The 22375-nt window shown below is 37.5% G+C and overlaps 2 protein-coding genes across 8 annotated transcripts in view; one reads left to right on the top strand and one right to left on the bottom strand.

Moving 5' to 3' along the window:
• The window catches only part of EFL1 (elongation factor like GTPase 1), a 71863-nt gene extending 61844 nt beyond the window's left edge, over window positions 1-10019 (bottom strand). The window contains exons 1-11 of one of the 3 annotated variants that reach the window (XM_080607174.1): window positions 9887-10019; window positions 9576-9677; window positions 8822-8889; window positions 8559-8643; window positions 6840-6973; window positions 6084-6221; window positions 5102-5316; window positions 2346-2469; window positions 1360-1436; window positions 1093-1229; window positions 523-645 (exon numbers count right to left, since the gene is read on the bottom strand). In XM_080607174.1, coding sequence (XP_080463300.1) covers window positions 523-645; window positions 1093-1229; window positions 1360-1436; window positions 2346-2469; window positions 5102-5316; window positions 6084-6221; window positions 6840-6973; window positions 8559-8643; window positions 8822-8889; window positions 9576-9666 — 1192 coding nt within the window. In that variant the 5' untranslated portion in view covers window positions 9667-9677; window positions 9887-10019. Of the gene's footprint in view, window positions 1-522; window positions 646-1092; window positions 1230-1359; window positions 1437-2345; window positions 2491-2550; window positions 5035-5101; window positions 5317-6083; window positions 6222-6839; window positions 6974-8558; window positions 8644-8821; window positions 8890-9575; window positions 9678-9853 lie in introns of those variants that run through there. The other 2 variants (XM_080607175.1, XM_080607176.1) reach the window with 2 other exon arrangements.
• Window positions 9942-20772, top strand: SAXO2 (stabilizer of axonemal microtubules 2). 5 transcript variants are annotated; one of them, XM_080607181.1, is made up of 6 exons: window positions 10001-10079; window positions 10341-10608; window positions 11847-14000; window positions 15489-15668; window positions 16929-17131; window positions 18138-20772. In XM_080607181.1, the coding sequence occupies exons 3-6, from the start codon at window positions 13987-13989 to the stop codon at window positions 19118-19120; spliced, it is 1380 nt and encodes a 459-aa protein (XP_080463307.1). In that variant the 5' UTR covers window positions 10001-10079; window positions 10341-10608; window positions 11847-13986; the 3' UTR covers window positions 19121-20772. The 5 variants fall into 5 exon arrangements, with proteins under 5 accessions (XP_080463306.1, XP_080463308.1, XP_080463307.1 ...); XM_080607182.1 differs by lacking the exon at window positions 10341-10608 and having other exon boundaries at window positions 9993-10079; XM_080607184.1 differs by lacking the exon at window positions 11847-14000 and having other exon boundaries at window positions 15489-15664.
• The last annotated feature ends 1603 nt before the right edge of the window (window positions 20773-22375 follow it).

The following is a 22375-nucleotide window of genomic DNA, read 5'->3' as shown; positions in this document are numbered from 1 at the left end:
CACTGCCTGACCACCCTCTTGGTGAAGAACCTTTTTCTAACATCGAGTCTGAACTGCCCCTGTTACAACTTCATGCTGTTCCCTTGGGTCCTGTTGCTGTCACCAGAGAGCAGAGCTCAGCACCTACACCTCTGCTCCCCTCGTGAGGAAGCTGCAGGCTGCCATGAGGCCTGCCCTCAATATCCTCTTCTCTAGGCTGAAATGAGTTCCATGATGAACTCTGCTGCTTAGAACTAAATACAAGCATTAACCTCATAACCTCCCCAAATCCCCAGTTGGAGTCTTAGACTTTACATCATTTGCAGCTTCAGTTGTCTAAAAACCATGAACATACGGCATTAAAGAAAAATACAAGGAATAAAAATAAAACATACTACTATGATATGTCACTGATAAACATCAATGTTACCACAGGTAAAATAATCATGAATCTAAGTAGAGGTTACTATGCATCTTATGATCCAAAAACAAACAAAACAACCAAGACTGAAACAACTTCAATGTTAATGGCAGAACACTTACCACTTTTCAGTTCCTGAGTTTCTGGTGGTAAAGAATCAAATGTTCTAGCTCCAACACACATCAATTTTTCCACTCTTTCTGCAGTGATGTCAAGAGGACTGGGAAGCTTATTACACACCATGGCTAAAGCGCATTGCTAAGGACATAAAGAACCTGTTTATATTTCCTTACTGAATAGAAATAAAAGGAAGCATGCCTTCAATGTCTATTTCCCTAAATCAACAATATCATGCATTAACTGCCATCAACAACAGACAGCTAAAATCCAGCTCTGTCGCTAACATTTGTACATAAAACTATGTAATAAAAGTAGTATTGCTAAAATACCTCCAGTTTCATAGAGTACTTTCGTAATAAAAAGGTGGATGTTGAAGCATGAAGTTGGTTGAAATATAATACTAACTGTAGATATGTGACTTAATACTATGACTGAGAAAATCAGTCCAGCTAGCGTAGGCATAAACACGAATAGAAGAAAATCATATTTCAGTTTGTGATGTGTTATGTGAGCACTCTTCCAAGTCTACAAACTGCCAATAGAACAAAAAGTTGTATCTTTCTTAAGGATACAGAGGACTGCATCGGATATTGGTAGCCACTGGCTACAAATGGCATTAAGATGAACTTTGGGGTCTGCATGCCGTGACTCCCGTGCACCAATTTTCAATCCCAAAGAGGTGATTATCTTTTCAATTTTTTCTTTGTCTCTGTACAGGAAAATACAAGCCATATTAGCAATGCATAACAAGCATCTATAACATTCCTTGTTTGAGTATTTCAAAAATCAACATGGCACATGGAAAGTGATTCCATGAAGATTTTATAGGATCTTCTCACCTCTTCATAACAGCTTCATATAGACTCCATATGTTGTCCAGCACCAACTGCACAAACAAAGGTTTCTTTCCTTTTGACTGGTAAAACAAACAAACTAGTTAATTTTCAGCAATTCTCCTTGCTTTTACAACAGGCTTAAGACTGCGCTTCTAACTAATCATTTTCATAAGAAGCAGATAAAACCTTCATTCAAAAATCAAGCCAGTTGCCTGTTTCTACACATGATCCCTACTTCAAAAATTTAATAAAAATGATGTTATAAGCCACAAAATAAACATGGAATTTTGAAGCGCAGAACAAGGGTTGCAATTTCAGAAAAAGCGTCTGACAAATATGGAACATGTCCATCTTGAGCCCGGTTATCACCACTTAACCCCCACCTCTTAAAAAAAAAAAAACAATAATAAATCATTACATGAAAATAGAGGAAGTCCTGCCTTCTAACTTTGAGTGGTAGAAACACTTAACGCAAGACAAGAGCAGTTTTCAGGCCAGTATCTCAGTACAGCATTCGATTACAATTTGGGGCCTCACTAAGGCAAAAGATTTTCTAAATCCTAAATCCTCAGCTGAACCCCAAAATCCTAAATCCTTAGCTGTTGAAGCACTCTTCAAGTCAGATGACAGAGGCCCACTCACTACTCAGGTTCCTACACTGCTAGTCTTCCATTCATCTCGTATGTTTTACTCTATCCTGAATCCTTGAAGCTGGAATGCCTCTTATTTTGTGAGCAGAGAGATTTAAGAGCAACAGTGAGCACTATAAATTGGATGAGAGTTCTTTCCTGTAGCCTTTGAATGGTTAAGTTTTTGAATGGTCTCATTTCTAAGGCTACCATAGTAACGTTATGCTTCCACAAATGTTGACTAGACAGGTGCTGAGATCAATTCTCAAACCGCAAAATGAGGAGTTGGCCAAAAAAAAAAAAAAAAAGAAAACAACAAACTAAATAAACCACAAGTAATATTTCTGACAACTGCCCTACCTGATCACCTTTCATTATCTTCTTTGCTTTTGTATTTAGATAATAATCTCCCCATAAAGTCTTCAGAAGCACTGCAGGCTTGATTCCAATCTTCTGGCTGTACAGTTTTGCAAAATGCTCAATGCTGCAAGAAAACAAAAGGCAACTTGATAAAAGCGTAATGTTGTTTACAGGTGTTTATCAGCCTAAGCAAGTGATAGCTTACATGAAAATCATACATATCTCAAGTCTTTGTTTTGCTCCCACTTTTCCAATTGCCTTCTCTTTAGCTCCCATTTTTTAACATTTGTACCTGCAAAAACATTCAGTGGCAACAGCTTAAAAATGTCAGCAATATTTATACATTTTTCTTTTAAGTCAGCTTGAAGACTGAATTTGTTTAAATGAAATAAATACCCATATACTACTCTCCCCCAGTAAAAAACAGAAAACAAGAAAAAACTACACAACATCAAAAATATAACTTAAAAAGTTTTAAATATTTTAAGTCATGACTCTTGAACTTATTCTATGAAAGAGGTTACCTTATGCATTCTAATTACAACCTGACTAGAATGGTAAAAATTAAAAATCAAGTATTCTTTCTAGCCAAACTTCAGCCCTCAGATGATAGCAATTACTTTTTAAGTTAACTACTTTAGGCATTGTGGTTTAGAGCATTGCTTTAATATCAAGTCTAGCCCATAAAATAATACAGAAACTGTAATATTAAAAGGAAAAGCCAATTGTTTTCCATTGGAGCCCATGAATTAATAAAAGTAGGCTGCTTAGGACCTAAAGAGGGACTTCTGAAGCTTCTGCGGTCTCCCCACTGAATATATTCAGTAAACAGTAACAGAAAAAAATTCTACATATCTTCACCCCATGCATGCAGAAACAAAAATATACACAACTGTTCACAATTGGAACAATTCTCTTTGCATAGTAATTATATTTGATAACCTCTTATTTGAAATCCAGAAGTGTCAGATTTCTACACACCTAAAAAATACCTATGAGATCTATTTAGCCACACACGTCTTTAGCCAATCTGGTAACTTCTTTCCTTAAAAGGGGGACACATTCCTACACCTTCTGAATATACTAAAAATTACATTGCTCCCTGCCATATGTTCAGTGTGCTCTCTCTCCAGCTAGAGACACCAGAGTGTGAGACAGCTCTTAAACTGAAGGAGAAATGACAGTGATTTTGGCAAAAGGGAGTGGGTTGCACTGCACAGCTGAGCAGGGTGTGCAGGGAAGGAAGAAGACATTGTGGCATACAGTCATCCCAGGTGTAGGAAAGCAGAAAGCAGCTACAAGGTGGTATTTTCAGCATCAGAGCCATACTGCACAACAGTTCAGGATACGCAGTGTTGCTGTGTAGCTTGAGAAGCAAAAGGAGATCCAACCAGGGAGAATTTTGGGTATCCCCAGCATAGTGTGACATAAAGCAGGAAAGCAGCATGTAGTACTGCCTAGTCATGGCTGTGGGCACCATACGCAAAGCTCTCTGCTCCCATAAGGTGTGTGTTTATGTGTGGACCACCAAAGGTATCTGATAAAAATCTTCCAGCCTTCAGAGACGAAAATGTCTGCCTTCACTCATCTTCTACAACTAAATCTATTTCAGACTGAAGAATATTCCAAGAATCTGAAGATTTGCTTTCAATTTCCTTTACACAACTTATATGCTGGTTTGTTGGATGTTTTTTTTATACGTTATTATTCATAGCAGATAATTAAACTAAAGTAACCTATTTTATTTTTCCTTTTTCCTGCAGTGATAAGAAATGTTTGAGTTAATTACAAACTATTCAATGAACTTTAAATACAAGTTTTAATCTTTTTTTTTTTTTTTAAGGTTTTGCAACATTAAAGACATACTGTATTACTGAGTGGATCTTTTTAATTATATAGTCATGATGAAGACAAGGACTCCACCTTGCGGCCAGCAATCAGAACACGTGTAATCTTTACTACAGCATACTACCTTTCAAAACTAATTACCAAGAACAGGACTGAAAACCAGAACTGATCACAAACTCAGATACAGTAATACTGATAATTTTCCTGAAATTGTTCTGCTCCAAGTTTCTTAATTTTACTTAAATATCTCTGCAATGGTAACTGCTGAAACAAGCATAAAGATATTAGGTAAAAGGAGATAAAAAATGCACCTGAATAAGGAAAAGAATGGAAAAAAAAGCTAGATTAAGACTGATAAGCATAAACACTTAAAAACAAACACAATTTCAAAGACGACAAAATCTGATGCAGAAAAAAAAAAAAAAGACCACAGTAATGCTGTGACCCAAAACTATATTGGGCAGAATTGAACAGCTGAAACTGCTGCCCCGATGCCAGCTGTCTGTTCTATGCTTGTTACAAACTTCACCAGCCCTGTAGCTGGAAGGTCCAGCCTACTTGCGAAACAGCTCTTGTGCTGCTGCAGTTTTAAGCCAAGTCTTGTAAAGCCTATTGAACGTAAGTAATTAACAACACACTAAGTTTACCAGGCTAGGCTGAACGCTACAGTGGGCTAAGCAGCTGCTGTGTAAGAATAACATAGGTCTCCAAATCACAGGCCAGAGTAGCAGTCTTTTCAGCTGTCCAATGTTAATATATATTAGAACAGATAAAAAGTTGGGTATCACAGAAAAAATGTTAAAAATCTTTAGAAACATGAAGGAGCTCAAAATACTTTAAATTTGAGATTACTTGCAGAGATCAATTAAAAAAAATAAAAAAGGGCATTAACTAAGTACCATACTTACCCAAAACCCCATCCATCAATTGCACTGGCAAACACCACATTTCCATGGTCTGGCGAAAAATAGAGATGGGAATCATCAGTATCTTCCAGTCCAGCACTCCAGTCATAAATTTGATCTCCAAGCGCTGTGTCTGAAATATTTTCACCTTCTGTTTCTTTCTCAGCTCTTTCTTCTAAAACTTTAGAGGTAAAGAGTGTTCCAGTGACTGCATTGATCTATGGAAGGGTATATAAAAACATACAAAGATTTGTTCACTCTTTCACAGCAATTGCAATTAAAATACAATACCCCCACCCTCCAAAATATAAACATTTTTTGTTGTTTTAATAACTAGTGCACTTGTGATTCATTTGAAAATTTAAAACATGGGCTTTGTGTATTTGGCATAGACTAGCATGGTGTGCTATCCAGATCAGTCAGCCATGTCAAGATTGAATCAGATATAGAGTATTATATGGAGCACACTTTGTTTCTCAGAACAGGGAATGATGAAATATAAATATTACTGCCAACGAGTAAACAACAAAGAGGGCAAAGGAAAACCATGTAGGTAGCTGTTTAAAAGCTCTCAAAAAAGTTTGCAGGCAATTTAACTGCCTCCAAATTAACTTAATCCCTGCATAAATCCATTATTATCAAGAATAGTCTAAAGACATTCCTCATCTATCCCCAGTTTAAGCAATGCAACAGAGCAAAACATACAACACATTATCTCTTAAAAAAGACAGACTCTCTGTCGAGCGGCATTTGATTCTCTTTTCTCTGTCAAGTGCATTCTGAATGAACCTCAGAGCCAACTAGAAAGAAAATAAATTAGACTAGATATTGTAGTGCCTGTAAGAAAAACTGGTTCTGCTGTGCCAAGTTTATTCCAGCAATAAGCCACTGAAAATGACAGTCTCTTTAATTCAAGAATGGAGACAAGGCAGGGGGAACCCACGGCAAAATCTGTTTTGTGAACATGATGCTATGGTATAAATACCTGCTCTAAGATATTCTTAAGGTGCAAGTATGCTTCTTGAGGGGTGAACTTGAGCTCTACAATCAAGCGATCGATTTTATTTATCACCAATACTGGACGAATATTTTCTAGCCAAGCCTGCCGTAGAACTGCTTGAGTCTATTAAGAAAATAAGAGTTTAAAAAATCCATTACAGAAAGCTTGATATCTCAGGACATAGAATGTTAAAGTGAATGACAATTAAATCTAAAATTTAATTAAACACATAATAAGGTTCTGGTTTGAATGTCAACTTATCATTTGACTTCGATGGTACATAGTGTTAGTTATTATAGAATTCTGCAGAAAGTATTTTAATAGCAAAAAAGCCCACGCTCCTTACAAAAGCAAGTCATGAATAAAACAAACTCAATGTTATTTTGCATTATTTTTCCCATTTTCATTACCCTATAAGCACACAAAGTTACTAAATAATTTACCTTAACACACTTATTTCGTCTTTACACAAATAATCTATTACTAGAAAAAATATATACTCACTGTTTCAACCCTAACACCCACTCACCAGCTGTACTATGAAATTAACTAGCAAAACCAGGAAACTAACTATCCTCTTTCAGACCTCAAGTACACTATCATTTATTAGAAGTTGTTCAAAGCTTCTTAAAGCAGCATATCTTTTATTTCTATGTTATATACTTAAGACATATACGCAATTCTGGTTTGGTTACTTGCTCTTCACTACCCTTTTTCTCAATTTAATATACTTTATTTCACCTGTGGACAGACTCCTTCAACAGCATCCACCACTATGATACAACCATCACAGAGTCGGACAGCAGTAGATACTTCTGAAGAAAAATCCACGTGCCCTGGGGAATCTATTAAATTAATCAGATACTCCTGATCACCTAGGATCAAACAATAAATATTTCAGAACAGTTATTTATTTGGGCCACGTTGTTAATACTGTGCTCAACTAGTATTAATTTCTAGGGGCAAAAACTGCAGTAACTATTATGTTAAAGAAAAAACACAAATATGCCAGGAAGACTGCAGCAGCATGATATCTAGTGGCTTATGCCTAAGCAATTTCAAGTTCACCCATCTTTAATGCGAGCCTTCACCTTTCAATGTCCAACTACCTTAAAAACAAACAAAACTAGCTTGTAGCAGCATTACAAATAGATCAATAGCTAAAGCATAGATCAACTTCCCCACAGTCTGCATTTTAAGGATAAACCAGAATAGACTGTCATTAAAGTAAATCCTATACTCTTAATAAAACGCTTTATTTCAGTATTTGAGATTTTCTTAATAAAACACATGACTCCATAGTATGAAAACATCTAAGGTATTAAAAACAGTTTTTTTCCAATGTTTTCCAAACTACTGTCCCTCTAAACTTCTGCTTATTGAAGAGACCCCAGTCAGTATTTTATGAATTTATTGCATTTACCATCAGCCACAACCAAAGTAAGAAGAAATTAACTTTCTTGTTTAAGAATTTATATTAGAATCTAAATTTCAATAAAACAGAAAAACAACAGACATAAAAGGTTCTAACTAGTAAAGTAAGGTCATTTCAGAGACAATAATAAAACAGACCTAGCCGGCAACGCTTAGCTGGAAGATCGCTGATCTCAACTGTGCTTTATAATCGTATGTAGCTGAAATGGCGATAGTAAGATGACTTATGGTGGCTTTTAAGGTACATGCAATTTTTTTTTTCTTGCACAAGCCTGTTAGCAATGTATTTCATCATGTTTATGATTCACCTAGCTGAAGGTAAAACTGGTGAGGAACATGGAGTCAGTATAGCTATGCTATATAAAACTCTGAACAATTCACAGCAGAGTATAACTTGCATCTTAATAATATGAGTGCAGTGAATATCTTGTACACAATAGACTGTGCACAATCATTAAAAAATTGTTGGTTTTTGAAGGAAGTTCTTGCTTTAACTGACAGTATTTGAAGCCTTAAGATCAAACATAAAGATTCATATCTTAAGTAGAAAAAAAAAAGATGGAGACAACTATTCTAATTGTCTTCACTTAGAATTTAACAAGTCAAGTTCTCATATTTCTACACTGCAAAGTTAGCTAGTTACTGTGGTTTAAGCACAAAAACAGGCAAAACTGAAATTACGTCCTCTATGAAAACATTAACAGCAGATTTTAAATTTTGAAGCTCATGAAACTGTGAAATGTAATAATCGGAAGCTGCAGAATACTATACTGAGTACACCTAAGTATCCAGCTGGCAGCTCCTCTCTTGCTTATTGCAAACACTTAAAACCATTTTCCTAACACTGGATAGAGCTTTATTATCTTGGCTAACAGTCGAATACATGCCTAAGTCTTTGCAGAACAATGGCCTAACGCTGAGAGATTCAAAAGTTGCAGAGAAAAAGATCTCAGCAGCAATAATGAAGAGGCAAGGAAAAAAATTAATATATATTAAAGTTTATACTTGCCAGCATCAACAACTTACCTTTCTTAAAGTGCAATGAAATTGCACTAGATTTCATTGTTATTCCTCGGATCTGTTCATCTTCTCTACTGTCTAGGTATCTCAGCTGAGTACAAAAACAAGAGAACAGGAGATAAATCCGTGGAATTATTTCACAAGTTACTCATCAACTGTCAAAGACTGTAATTGCGAGAAAATAAGGTTTAGCAAGACTAGGAGTAGATTATTTACAATCCCAGCGCATACACACCAGAATTTTGTTAAAAATGAGAGTGTAACTCTACCTTTCCTGCTAAGCGGCTAGAGATTATTCCATTGCTAGAGATCAGACAATCAGCTAGAGTAGTTTTACCTAAAAAGGAAAATAGATTACTTAGTTTAAATAAATACAGACAATTGAAAAAGATGTGACAATACTGTGAATAGTGACAATATCTAGTGTTCCGAGACAGAAACATTTATCAACATCTTGTGTTCTACCAACATTAATAACAGCCAGGAAAGTACAAACTAACCTAAAAAAAAAAAATTCAAGTGACTCAACTTCACATGTTAGGTGCCAACAAATTTATTTTTCAGAGCGGGTGTGCCTTTACCTGCTGTAACCAGAAAAGTAAAAGAAATAGCAAACCGTACTTCAGAACTGTAATATATCATGTAATTAGACAAAAGATTGGTGTCATAAAACAAAAATTTATTATTTTCACCTACATAACACACTTCCACTAAGTAAATGTAGAAATAAAATAGACCACCTAACGCATACACGTATTTATGTCATCATTTGTCATTATAAAAATGGAAAACGTTCAGCTATTTCAAGTTGTTAAATCCTCAAATGCTTAAAGGACAAGCTGCACGAGGGTGAAATTAACGCGCAACAGACAAAATTTACTTCTCAGAGTCAGAATTACGCCAGCTTAAAGCCGAACCCAAGAAGACGTACTGCTTTAAACCAGAGCGCCCCAAACACCTCGCCACCTCCCAAAGCACCGCCGAGCTCCCCGGGTTTCCACCACCACCACCACCCCGTCCCACCGTGATCCACGTGCGCCAAGATGCAGATATTCCTGATCCCTGCCGTCCTCCTCTGGAGGCCCGCCATCCTCCCCGCGCCGGCCAGGACCATGGCTGGTGCCCCTGCGAAGGCAGAGGAGCAGTTAAGTGACACACGACACGCGAGGCGACGTTTTTCTAATTACCCAACCTGTGACCGGGCCCACTCACGGGGCACAGGCGCCCGCCTCACGCCGCCTCCCCCCCCCCGGCCTCCCTTTCCCCCTTCCCCCTGAGGTAACGCGCTCCCCCCCCCCCACCTCAGCTCCCTGTCGGCCCCGCACCGCCCGCACCCGGAAGCCCGCTCCGGTTCCGCTCCGGTTCCGCTCCCGCTCCGCTCCCGCCCCCCGCTGCGTGACGTCGGACGGAGGCCGGCCGGGGCCCTCCCGGCGCGACGCCGTTGCCATGGAGCGTCCCCACGGTTACCGCGGCGGCCGCGGGGAAGATGGCGCCGCCGCGCTGCCTGTGCGCCATCTGCACCTGCGGGTGAGCGCCGCGGCTCCCGGGGAGGGCTGAGGGGAGGAACCGGGGCTGGTACCGGGACCCAGGGCCGGCAGCAAGGGCAGCTGGGGTGCCGCGGGGAACCGGCGGGTTTCGGGGGCGTGCTGCGGGGCAGGACCTCACGGGTCGGGGTCGCCAGGGCACGGCTGGTGGGCACCCTGCAGAACTCAGCTGTGGGGTCCGTGGGCTTGGGGTCAGCACTCTTCGTGCTTTCACGTTCGTCCCTGTGTCCGCTTCAAAAACCAGAAGCGTAATCGTCCTGGAATTGTCACCCGATCACCACATTCAAGGATTCAGTCTTTTATATTAACAACAAATGAACGGAAAACCCTACATGCCAGAGAATTCATCCTGGTATCACGTGTGTCACTCCTGAGGGCACGCATGAGACCCGAGTAGTTCCTGAAGACCTGAGGCATTTTTTCTGCTTCAACAATCCTCTCATCGTGCAATATTCGTGGCAGGAAAGTGGGCAAGTAACAGATCCAAAAGCCGTTATCTCAGGACCAAGCAGGTACCCCCCTCACTGTACGTTTTTCAACTCAGCTGAAAATTCTCAAATCAAAGACCCCCTAGAATGACATGAATTCGACTAATTGAATAAAACACGCACAAAACACATGGTTTAAAATAAACATCGCTGACGTCTTTGTAGTCAGTGAAACAAACCTCAGCCGTTCCTGGTTCAGGCAGTGCATTGTGTTTGCCGGGGCATAGCTGTGGAGTTTCTGTGTTCAGGGGAACACTGGTCGCTTGGCACCGTTACCTGGATATTGCAGTGCACATAAGAAGAGATTTCAAAGGGAACAAAAGCATTAATGTTTTGTACAAGTTATCATTTAGTTATTTGCAAATTATTGTTATTTTGTTATTGTTATTTTTGTTATTGTATATTGTTATTAGTTATTTGGAAATTTAATGGAGATATAAATACTGTTTCGTTCTAAATATTAAAACAGGTCACACTTGCAGTTATTTATGCACAGAAGAAAAAAAAACACTGAGAAATTTACACATGAGAGGGAGGAAAGTCAGTAAGAGAGAACTTTATTCGGCTTTTTACAAGGTAGTGGAAAGGGTCTCCGCAATTCCAGAATTACATTCTTTTTGCATTGTGACATACATAATTCACTCATTAAAAGTTCACATCTGAGTGCCATTTTTGCATACTTTGGATTTGCAGTCTTAAATTCTTAGTAATAAAATCATTCTTAAATATTTTTAAGAATCTATTCAGATTCCTTTTCCTTAGACTGATTCAATTTCTGTGCTTAGTTAGTGATCATTTTCAAAATCAACAAATAATTGCAATGCCAAAAGACACTGGAAGTGTACCCAAAGCTGAGCGTACTAAAAGATCAGTTTGCAAAAGATACAATACTTCTCACGTCCTGTGCTGGGGACTTCTGTAGTTTTACTAACTGTCATAATTTCTGTCATCATCAGCTTAAGACTTCTGCTGTAGCGTACGATGTTACCAATGTTGTACGACAAACATTTTCAGGCTGCTATGGTAAAGATATAAGTCTGGTTATTTGTTTTTTTTTTTTGTTTTTTTTTAATAAACCACAAAAATGCTCTCATAACTGTATTATGCAGAGTAACGCTTGGGTTCTATGTTGTTTCCTAAGATATTCCAGATCTATTTCTTTAGAAGTGGTATATTTTTAATGTGGAGAAAGCACGAGCTAGTTTTACTTGGGTTTGATCCATAAAGAGAAGGAAATATTTTTATTTTCATATTTCCCATAGGTTCCAAATGCATTAACTTCATACAAGAGAAAATTTCCCCCTGCTAGCAAGTACAGTCAGGCTTCAGATCACTGGCCCAATAGAAACGCCTGGCAGCAAATAAAGGATGTTCAAATCTGGCCTCCCAAGGAAGAATAAAGCCCCTTGGTAGATGAAGTCTCTGTACTCAGGAATAGTATTTGTCTACCGTAACATATAATTGTGACGTGCAAGAGCACAGAAATGTAGTTTTGAAATATAAAAATAAATTACTGCTTTATCTTCTCTATCTGCCAGCTCTTCCTCATTTATTGCATTTTTGTTGTAATTTTCTTAAGAATCTAGATTCCTAAATAAATTTAAGTTAAAAGGAAGAATTTTCTAAAATAGGGGATATATTAAACCTTCAGTCTGATAACACAAATACATGCAAACCCACTAAAATCTATCAGGTCTCCTGTCAACACTAGGAAAGCAGACAACCCTCAAAAAATACAACATCCACGTGGAACTTCTGTCTTTTCAGCCCATGCTATGTACCAGAGCATGTACATCAGCAGTTAAAAAAAAATGAGATTTTTCTTCTTGTAATAAGTTGTTTATGATGATAAGCATTAAAATGTCTCTCATTATTAGCCTAATTCTCTTGGAGGAAAATGCTCTGTGGGAAAATTTCAAGGCTCTTGCTGGCACTGTATAAAAAAACAATAGCGTGTGCCAGATCCTACGTAAGTGAAATTCAGCATCATTCTGTTAAAATAATAAGAGCAATAGCATTTGGCACCAGAGACCCAGTAGGCTGTCAATTTTATCTTGCTGAGATTCTGTTCAGACATTATGAAAGTCGTAAGTAATTAGTCTCCCTCAAAGAAGGGAAAGAATAATAATCCATCAAAGCAGGCATCTGTCAGTCACGGGGGAAGGCATGTTAGCACCACAGCCATTTGAATATCAGTAACTCTGGGGCTGAAATTAAGATAACTGCAAGTAAGGCATTTAAAATAACCAGTTACTTGAGGAGTTTTGGGCATATTGCAAGCAACATATTTCATTTGTCAGAGCTGTAATTTGTCTTCTCTGATTGATGATTCTTAGCATAGAGTCTCTAGGGAGCTGCGATGCCCCTGTGCGATCAGTTTTAGGTAGTTGCTATCTAAATGAAAACTTGGTTTAAGACAGACAATCCAAAAGTAGATTTATTGGTTCACTAAAAGAAGCAAACAACAACAACAAAAACAACACAACCAAATCTCTTCTTCAAATCTAACTTGCATTTATATTAAGGCAATTTTACAGCGTCTTTAAGCCTAAAGTCTACTCTGGGATGTTGTCCTACTGACAGTTCTTTCACAACACAGGAAGGAGGATGTAGGACCCTCCAGAACAGTCCCATAGAACCTAAGTAATTTTGTGCATAGTTAGAGGCTGTTCCGAATTATTTCATATGCTAGAAATTACTTGGATCGAGGACACTCGATTCATTAATGAATTCTAAAGCAGTTACAAAGACTTCTTTCCCTGGAGAGGTACATCAGATTGCTTTACCAGACTTCAGCTTTATGCTGAGCTACAGGCTCACTCTGCAAAGAATTGTTTTTCTGCTGTCCCTGTCGTAGCATGCTCATTCAGCAACAGGGGGGATGCTCTGAAAATATTGCTTAGACAACAGTCACAGCTCAGTCTGTAAAGTCCTGTGATACCAAAGCAGAGGAGGTGTTTTGTTTGGTGATTGGTCTTCTGGATCGGCTTATGGCAAAATAAAGATTGTCAAAAATGAAGTTTTTGTAGATGAGCATTGTTTATTTCAAACTTGTTTAAACTGTATGCTTGAATATGCAAAGAACATAATGATTTGATACCATGTATTTCAACTGGCTTTCAAAACATATTCAACAGTTTCTTTGCCTAGCCCTTATTTTTAAATGTTGTATGACACAGCATGCCGTGTTTGTACTTAGAAAATTATTACTATGGTAACAGCTGAATTTCATGGACAATGTAGTGGCAAGCAAGCAGCGTGCTGAGAAATAGCGCTCTCATCTCCTTGTTTTCCTGCCTTTCCTGTACTTTTCCTGATGTGTTCTGAACAGGTCTCTCAATTGTTACTTGACTGTCCCTTGACTTTGATTGGAAAGGAGTAAGCACCCCAGGCTTTGAAAGGATGCGCCTTCTTAGGTAGGGCTACTTTTGGTCCTCATTTATTGCCCTCCTCAGCTGACAAAGTCAGGCAGCCCAAAGTAACAACAGCTCTAGGGATCTCCAGTTCCAGATGACTTCAGTGTCTTGTCTTGTCCTTCATACCTGTTTCTGTATTTTATTTTACCCTGCTTTAATTCATTTTTTCTTTCTACTTCATATTTAGTGCTAGCTAAATTTCTCTGCAGACTTTTGAACTATTCCTTGCGTATCTGGCTTACTGAAACTTGAATTTGCACCCAGCAAGAGCTGTAAACTTTTACCCTTCTAATTCTGTTGTTATTTTTCTGTTTAATTTACAGACTTTCCCAAGATTCATTTTAAAAGTTGTGCTTTAGTTCCTGTTATTCCCCTGTGCTTGTATCTGAACCAGTATTGCAAATTATCAGCCACAAGTAGGAGAAAAAACTTTCATTATTTATCTCCTTAAAGAAGAGATTAAATAATAATCCCATGTGAGCCAAAATAAAAAATTAAAACTATGCTTGAAATTTAAACTACCACGGAGATGCAAGTGCCTATTATAAAAATTAAAATGGGTCTAATGTTTTCTTTATTGCCTGGAAAATCTTAACACATGCATTTTAATTTCATGCATATTTTACACAAAACAACAAGGCATAAATAACTAATTAATGCAAGTCATTATATACTTCTTATCATCTTTTAACACAATGATGTCATTAAAATAGCTATTACACCTATCAATCAGGTGCAATTGAAATAACACCTATTAAGAAAAAGTGATGTCAACACTTTAAAAAAAATAGTTTGGGGGATAGTGGATTTAATCAGCACTTGGAAAAAAAGGGGTTCGAAAGTCAGAAATAGCCAGCAGAGTGCTGGAAATGCAAGTGAGATTTCCCACCGCTAAAATGTTAGTCAAAATCAAGAGCTATGGTGAAAAGAAGTGTAGGTGCATAGATATAAAAGGATAAGAGATGAGGGAAAACAGTAGGAGGGGGAACAGTTGCAAAGGAAAAGGGAAGGGAATGGCCACAAACGACCCGAACTCGCCGCTTTTCTCCTTAAAACTTTTAATACATTAAAAAACAGTAAAAAAGAGACAGGGAAAACAGTAAAAAAGAGACAATTATCAAAGGAGCAAGCAGAAGAGTTATTTATTTCTACAAGTAAAAGTAGTAATATCATTGGAGATTAAAAAAAAGAGAGGAAAGCATCTTGATGGTAGCATTGTCTAGATGGCTGACATCAACTCCATCCATCCTCTGTATTCTGTACAAAGGGGTGCACTGATACTGCTAATTACTGTTAGTATACCATGCTCTGGGACCTGTACCATTAGCACAATATTTTGTGTTTTTGTCACTCAGAAAAGATTTTAAACTCAAGCTACTGACATTGTTCAATCTTCCTTGTTTGTTATTCATTCCTAGTAGATAGGACATGTTTTTTCCCCTTGAATGAAATTATTCAAAATGATCTCATCTGATGTGTTTTACCCAGGCGCCATCGCTGCCCTCATAAACCCACAAGGATTTATGATAATGGACAACAGCCGTGCCTCACAACAGAGTATGTGGAAAAATATCCCAAGTATAGCAACATCTCTCCTGCCCGGAGCCTTAAGCCAAAACAAGAGTACCAAGTGCATCGTGGGAAAATGGAAGGAATTACAACATTTAAGTAAACATTTTAAACCAACGTTTTACAATTACTTTATAAAGTTTCTCTTACTTTCTCTTTTTAATGGGGGCGAGGGGGACTGAATATTGTATTGAAATTGTTTTCAAAACACAGTCATCGAATCCCTTATTCTTTTAGTGTATTTAAAAGCAACATTTTGAGTGTAGAAATACATTGACCACAAAAGATCATCAAAAATAGTGAAGCAGACACACAGAAAGATTTGCATTCTGTACTGCATCTTTTACCTGTATAGGTGATCCCAAATTTTTGTCGTTGTTCTGCCTGTTTTAGGAATCTAGGTCTAATCTAGCCTAAAAAAGCATGACAAAGTGGGGAAATTTCTGTGGGATAGCTGTGGGATATCTGAGGTAGCAGGGAAAATGAAACATTTTAGAAAAAGAAACAGGGATTTGGTTTTGTTCAGACTGTTCTAAATGGTTAGGAGTTTGAAGAAAACCAACTGTAAAGGGGTTCAGTTGGTCTGTCCCATCAGTGCACAAATTCTGACATCAAGCTTACAGAATTAAAAAGCATCTTTCAAAAAGTTAGTAACAGAGCACTCATTCAGTACTTAACAATAATAATGTGACAGGAGCATAACCTTTTTTTCCTCCTTTGTTTTAATTTATGCACTATGGGCAACAGGTGAAACTTCATTTCTGTTTATAAAAAAGCAAAAGGGACATGCAGAGAAAGGTCAAAAGCCCTTCTGCAAAGCTGTTTGTGTACTACATATACTGTTTATACACCTATATATATATAATATAAACCCATTTTATGTAACATGCCTGTATAAAAAAGATCCATGAGATCCACAGTGAAATAAATGTTCTTTCTGTTTATATTCTGCTCTCCTCATGCAATTAGTAAACGTTGCCAAATGTTGTCAAACACCTGTGGCAGTTTGATCTTTGCTCTGTTTCTGCTTTCTGGATCATTTCTTTGTAAAAATATAGCAACTTTTTCTATTCTCCTTTCAAATAGTTTAAAGAATATTTTTAATCTGGGAACAAGACTTGGAGTGTTGAAGAAGTTTTATCACCTTAACCTTTGAATAAAGGCTGCATCAGAGACCCTAGAATTATGTAGTATGGTTTCCTTTCCTCCTTGTTACCCTCTAACATATTATATTGATTGATTTTTCAGAGTAAACATTGCAAGTTGTTGTTTTTCCGTACAATGGAAAAGCGACAAGAATGACTGCATCACTTGTTAAAAAGACATTTTTAACAAGTGTTTCCCTCTTCCCCAATTCAGGTCTGATTATTTGCCATATGATACCGTGAGACGACCTTTTCGTGTACAAGAAGAGTATAAACCAAAGACTGGAGAGAGAGAACTGGGAACCACATACCAGAAAGATTATAATGCTCATAAAATACAACCAGTGACATTAGTAAGACCTTTAGAGAGAAAACACACCATGGGAGGAAAATTGGATACCATACCAACATATCAAGGTAATAGTATATGCTGCCTTTAGACAGAGAAATAAGCAAAGATGAAAGTACTATTCTGAGTTATCTACATTGGCAATGTGAAACTGGATTTCTTAGTTTGGGCTAGAGAGTAAAACATAATAGAAAGTGGGCAATAATGCTTTAATATGTTCAGCACTCCAGTTGTTTAGAGCTGACATTTATGGGTTCTAAAGAAAAAACCTTCTCTGAGTTTCTTGGGGTAGAAGGAGAGAAACGAACATACACCTGTTAGGCTATCTCAGCCATAAGTTGATTGTAATTAAAGTTACAATATTTTTCAGATAGTTTTAGCTCAGATAGCACAGTGTTTTTCCACAGGGTAGGTCAAAAGTTGATTTTAGATTTATTTCTCCTGGATTGTGTAGCTTGCATATCATCCTATTAATGATCTGTCTTGACAGAAGTTTTCCTATTACAAGTGTCAGTACAAAGGCACTAAATCTCCTTTAAAGTCATGCTGGCAAGTGACTTTGATATTCTGTATAAAAGCATAAAAGTTTATATATAAAATATGTAACTCAATTTGTTACATGTACTGCATTGGACCCACAGTTAAAAGCATGTAAAAATAAATGATGTGATCTACTAGAGCTGCAAGGATGAAAATCAAGATGAGGAAAGATACAGATAGCAAGAGATAATAAGAACCAGATACAGCTATTAAAACTGGAAGTTAGAATGCTTGGTGCAAACGAACAGAGGAGAGAAATTAATAGGTACATGTAACATTTTCTCTTTTCTCGAGGAAGTTGTCAAAATAAGGCATTGTACATTTTTTTGGTCTGCTTTTATCACACCAATAATAGAAGACATTTATCATATCATAAACACACAGATAATATTACCATTCTCACTTACATCCATTTCCTTTGGTTTGCAAGGTTCAGTACAAGAAGTTGGTTTAATTTTAAAGGAATGCTCCTAAGTAATAAGACTTATATGCTATTTCTGTTGAAGTTTTTGAAGTTTTGTTTTTGCCTTAAAGATGACTATAGGTCATGGGAAGTTCAAAGAAGGGAACCTAGTAAGGTGGACCATATATACCATCCACCTACAGAGAAGTTTGGAAATCCTACTACATTTCAAGATGACTTTGCTCCTAGGGAACTGAATCCCAGACAAAGTTATAAACCTCCATGCATGGCCAAACTTTCAGATGTGCCTTTTGATAGTACTACGAGCCATCGCACTTCTTATATTGCTCATCAACTGGCACCAAAATTTGTGAAATTGAAAGAAGAGTACAGGCCAAACAACCAACCCTTTGAAGATCTCACAACCCATCGGAGTGATTTTAAAGGGCTAGCTGGGCCACTCGCTAAAAGCTGCAAGCCTGAAAAAGCAAAAGTCATATCCAATGCTCATTTTAATGGAGTCACTGAATTCCAGGATCGTTTTCAGCCATGGTTGGTCTCCTTGCCTGAGGTCCGCAAAACAAAAGAGTACATTCCTCCCCCAGGTAGCATGGATTTTAACTCCACAAGCCATCTTGATTATGTAAAACATGAGATTTCGCCTGCTGTCCCCATACGACCAATTTCTAATCCAAGAATAACCAATGCTCCCTTCCAAGGGAATACTACTATGAAGGAAGACTTTAAAGCTTGGGACATCTGTCAACAAGAAATTATTAAGAAACAACAGGAAATTCCGAAACCCACAGGGAAATTCTATGATTTAACTACATTCAAATCTCATTACATACCACATCAGATCATTCCAGCACAAAGTTTCAAACCTGTACAAGTTATTCTTCCTAATCCAGCCCATTTTCAAGATGAAACCATGTATCGCACAGAATATACTCCAAAGAAACAGGAGATGTGCCCAGCAAATTATCCATCTCCTCCAGGTTATGTCTATGTAAATACAGATTGTCATGGTCATAAATTTTTCCGCCAGCTTACGCCTGAATTTTGTGAGTTAAATAGTAATCAAATTCCAAAGGAAGTAGCTGTTGTGTCATAATACTTAAATGTAATATTCTGAACATCCTGGTGAAACAACTGAGATCTTTAGTTCTTTTTCTTTAAATCACATTAAAAGGGAATTAAATAATGCAAATTTTGATTTTAAAAGCATTTAAGCTGATAGTTTAATAAAAATCAAAAGAAAAACAAAAGTTTACTAGAAGACTTAAAGATTTGCCTGGTTTTGTAGGAATATTCTTACATGGAATCTACCCTTTTTTGACTGTGCATTCTAATTTTCTTGACTTCCCAGATTTAATCATGTTCCATCTCAACATGCTTATATGTTTTTTTTTGATCTCCTGCAAATCAAATGATTGTTTTTGCAAAATGGCAAAGCTTTTGATAAAAGGTTGTTGTGTTTTTTTTCATAGTGAGCAAATAAAGCCATAATGCTAACTAATTCATCCCAGTTTTTCATCTCATTAAGACTTTGAGTAATCTGATACAAGTTCGTTTTTTTCTTTACCTTTTTTTTGGTCCAAATTATATTATGAGATAGCATTTTATGCCACCTAGGCATTTCTAAAAACCTGGGTTTTGTTTTGTCATTGTTACTTTTCTTTCACCTGGTTCAGAGTATAAAGGTCACATTGTAATTTCTGATAGCAATTAACGAAAAGTAACCTTGCTCTTTCTGTACATATACATGAAATCACTTTGACATACATCAGGTCTATAAACTCCAACCCCTAATTTGCCAGATACAAAGCTTTGGACATGCTAAATGTGTCTCTTTCCCTAGTAATTTTTAAACCTGGTGTGCAAATTAAATCAAATTTCTCAAAGAGATTTCACAGATGGCTGTTTTTCAAGTTATAATGCAGATGGTCAGAAAGAAAGGAGAATAAGGCTCAAAAACTTAACACCCATCCACAACAATTTTTGATCCTGCTACCTCATTTGTAAAGCTAAACAGCCTTTTATCACTGCCGAAGTTCATTGCAGAGGCAGTCTAAAGAAAAAATGGCAAAAAAACTAAAAAGTTGTATGTAGAAAAACAAAAAATAATGTAAAAGTTAAAACAAACAAAGTCAACTGAGATGCACCACCAAGAGCCTGGCTTCAGACTGTCTGCTCTTCAAAAATTACTTGTGACAAATATGAAGGAAACAAAATTTTAATAGAAATTGTATACATAATGATTATGTTTCTGTATAAACTATTTAGAGTTTTCTCCCTATGTCTTTTCCTGGTTTTGGTAAATCTAGATGAACTGATTTCAGTCCTGTTATATTCATGAGTTAAGCAAGTCCCAATAAATACTTTTGTGATTAACAGTATTTATCATTTGCTATCACAGTACTGCAGTATGGCTTTTTTCAGTATTGCACATCTTGTACGCATTGGTATAAGAAAATCATTTGGGTTCTGAATAATTATGTACTAGTATTTCATAAACCAAATCACCCATGAGTGGACTAAGATCAGTGATGGAAAGATGTTGAAAGCAGGAACTGGATTGTACACAAGGAAAAAACCTGAACTGAACATATTAGCTGCGTGTAAAGCATTGCATGACAAAGCTCCAGATGGTATTAGAACATTGGTTATTTTTAGGTAATTTCTCTCTTTGTACTATGTTTTTGTAATATGATCTACTCTGTTAATGAAGCAACAATTCAATTAAACTTTTCTCATTGAAGATTATTCATTTCACCAGCTTATAGACATGTTTCGGATTGGGCACAAGTAAAAACAATGTAAAGCTGTGATGTCCTAAAAGCAGGACAGGACAAAGTCCAGTTCATTATCATCCTTCTGTACCTCAGAAGGTACAGATACCTTTTCTTCACGAAAATTGCGTGATTCTCTGTCTAGCCACAAGTGAAGAAACAAAGTCAAAACATCCCACAGTTATACCTGCCCAACTCTATATCCTACATGCAATATAGGTACCTTGTGAGAAGTTTACAGAAACTCTTAATGTTCTCCCAGCTCTCCTTTCTAGGGAGGAAGAAAGACTCATTGAGAAATGCAACCTGAATCCGTGAAGTTATGCATGCCTGTGTGTTCTGCTGAAAATGGCTTGTCCTCAGGGTCTACGAGTTAGCCCCAGATGCTTTTTGTAATATTCACAGCTGTTTTCGTAGTTAAGTCACTTGCCCCCCCACCAAAAAAATTAAATAAAATAAATTAAAACAAAAACACATGGGTAGGCATTTGCTGCCACCTACCAGCACAGCACAAAACATTCTGAGAGGAAGTGAAGGGCATATTCAGATACATTTAACAGTTCCTCTGCAAATGTGTTTGAAGATTTTTTTTTGGGAGGAGGGAGCATATTCCCTTTCATTTTGCACTTAATGTTTTCCCCTAAATTTAGTAGTAAAAGAGAACAGCCTTTATTACATTACAGTTGAAAGAGCCACACCCTAGAGATTACGCTTCCAGGAAAAGCATCAAATGATATTATAAACCTTTAGACAGTATTCAATATTTAAGGTCAACTTTTTCATAAGCAACATATTGAAATGCACAGAAAACGAACAGCAGGCTGGAAAACTAATATTTCTCAAAATAACAGCTGTTAAAAGAGTATTTTATGATGTCATACTAAGCCAAAATGTAAAAGTGGAAGTTACTCGTGGATCCAATAGCTATTCCAAAAGTGCTCTTCATGCACTATGCTATATGTCATTTTTTTTTTTTTTTAAGACTATAGAGAAAGAATGAGTTGGTGACAAAAAGAAAATGAAATAGACCTGTGCCCCTTTGCAAGTGTTACCATCTACAGACGCACAGAATCGTCTAGGTTGGAAGAGACCTCCAAGATCACCTAGTCCAACCTCTGACCTAACACTAACAAGTCCTTCACTAAACCATATCACTAAGCTCAACATCTAAATGTCTTTTAAAGACCTCCAGGGATGGTGACTCAACCACTTCCCTGGGCAGCCCATTCCAATGCCTAACAACCTTTTCGGTAAAGAAGTTTTTCCTAACATCCAACCTAAACCTCCCCTGGTGCAACTTTAGCCCATTCCCCCTCGTCCTGTCACCAGGCACGTGGGAGAATAGACCAACCCCCACCTCGCTACAGCCTCCTTTAATGTACCTATAGAGAGTGATAAGGTCGCCCCTGAGCCTCCTCTTCTCCAGGCTGAACAACCCCAGCTCCCTCAGCCGCTCCTCGTAAGACTTGTTCTCCAGACCCCTCACCAGCTTCGTTGCCCTTCTCTGGACTCTCTCGAGCACCTCCATGTCCTTCTTGTAGCGAGGGGCCCAAAACTGAACACAGTACTCGAGGTGC

The sequence above is a fragment of the Anser brachyrhynchus genome, assembly GCF_964034855.1.
Source record: "Anser brachyrhynchus genome assembly, chromosome: 11".
NCBI classification, from domain to species: Eukaryota; Metazoa; Chordata; class Aves; order Anseriformes; family Anatidae; genus Anser; species Anser brachyrhynchus.
This window is presented reverse-complemented; position numbering and strand designations above follow the sequence as displayed.

Coding starts and splice junctions, on each gene's coding strand:
- SAXO2 (XM_080607180.1), top strand. CDS start 10,039: ATGGCGCCGCCGCGCTGCCTGTGCGCCATCTGCACCTGCGG. Junction 10,080..15,488: donor TGCGCCATCTGCACCTGCGG/GTGAGCGCCGCG, acceptor TGTTTTACCCAG/GCGCCATCGCTGCCCTCATA. Junction 17,132..18,137: donor TACCATACCAACATATCAAG/GTAATAGTATAT, acceptor TTTGCCTTAAAG/ATGACTATAGGTCATGGGAA.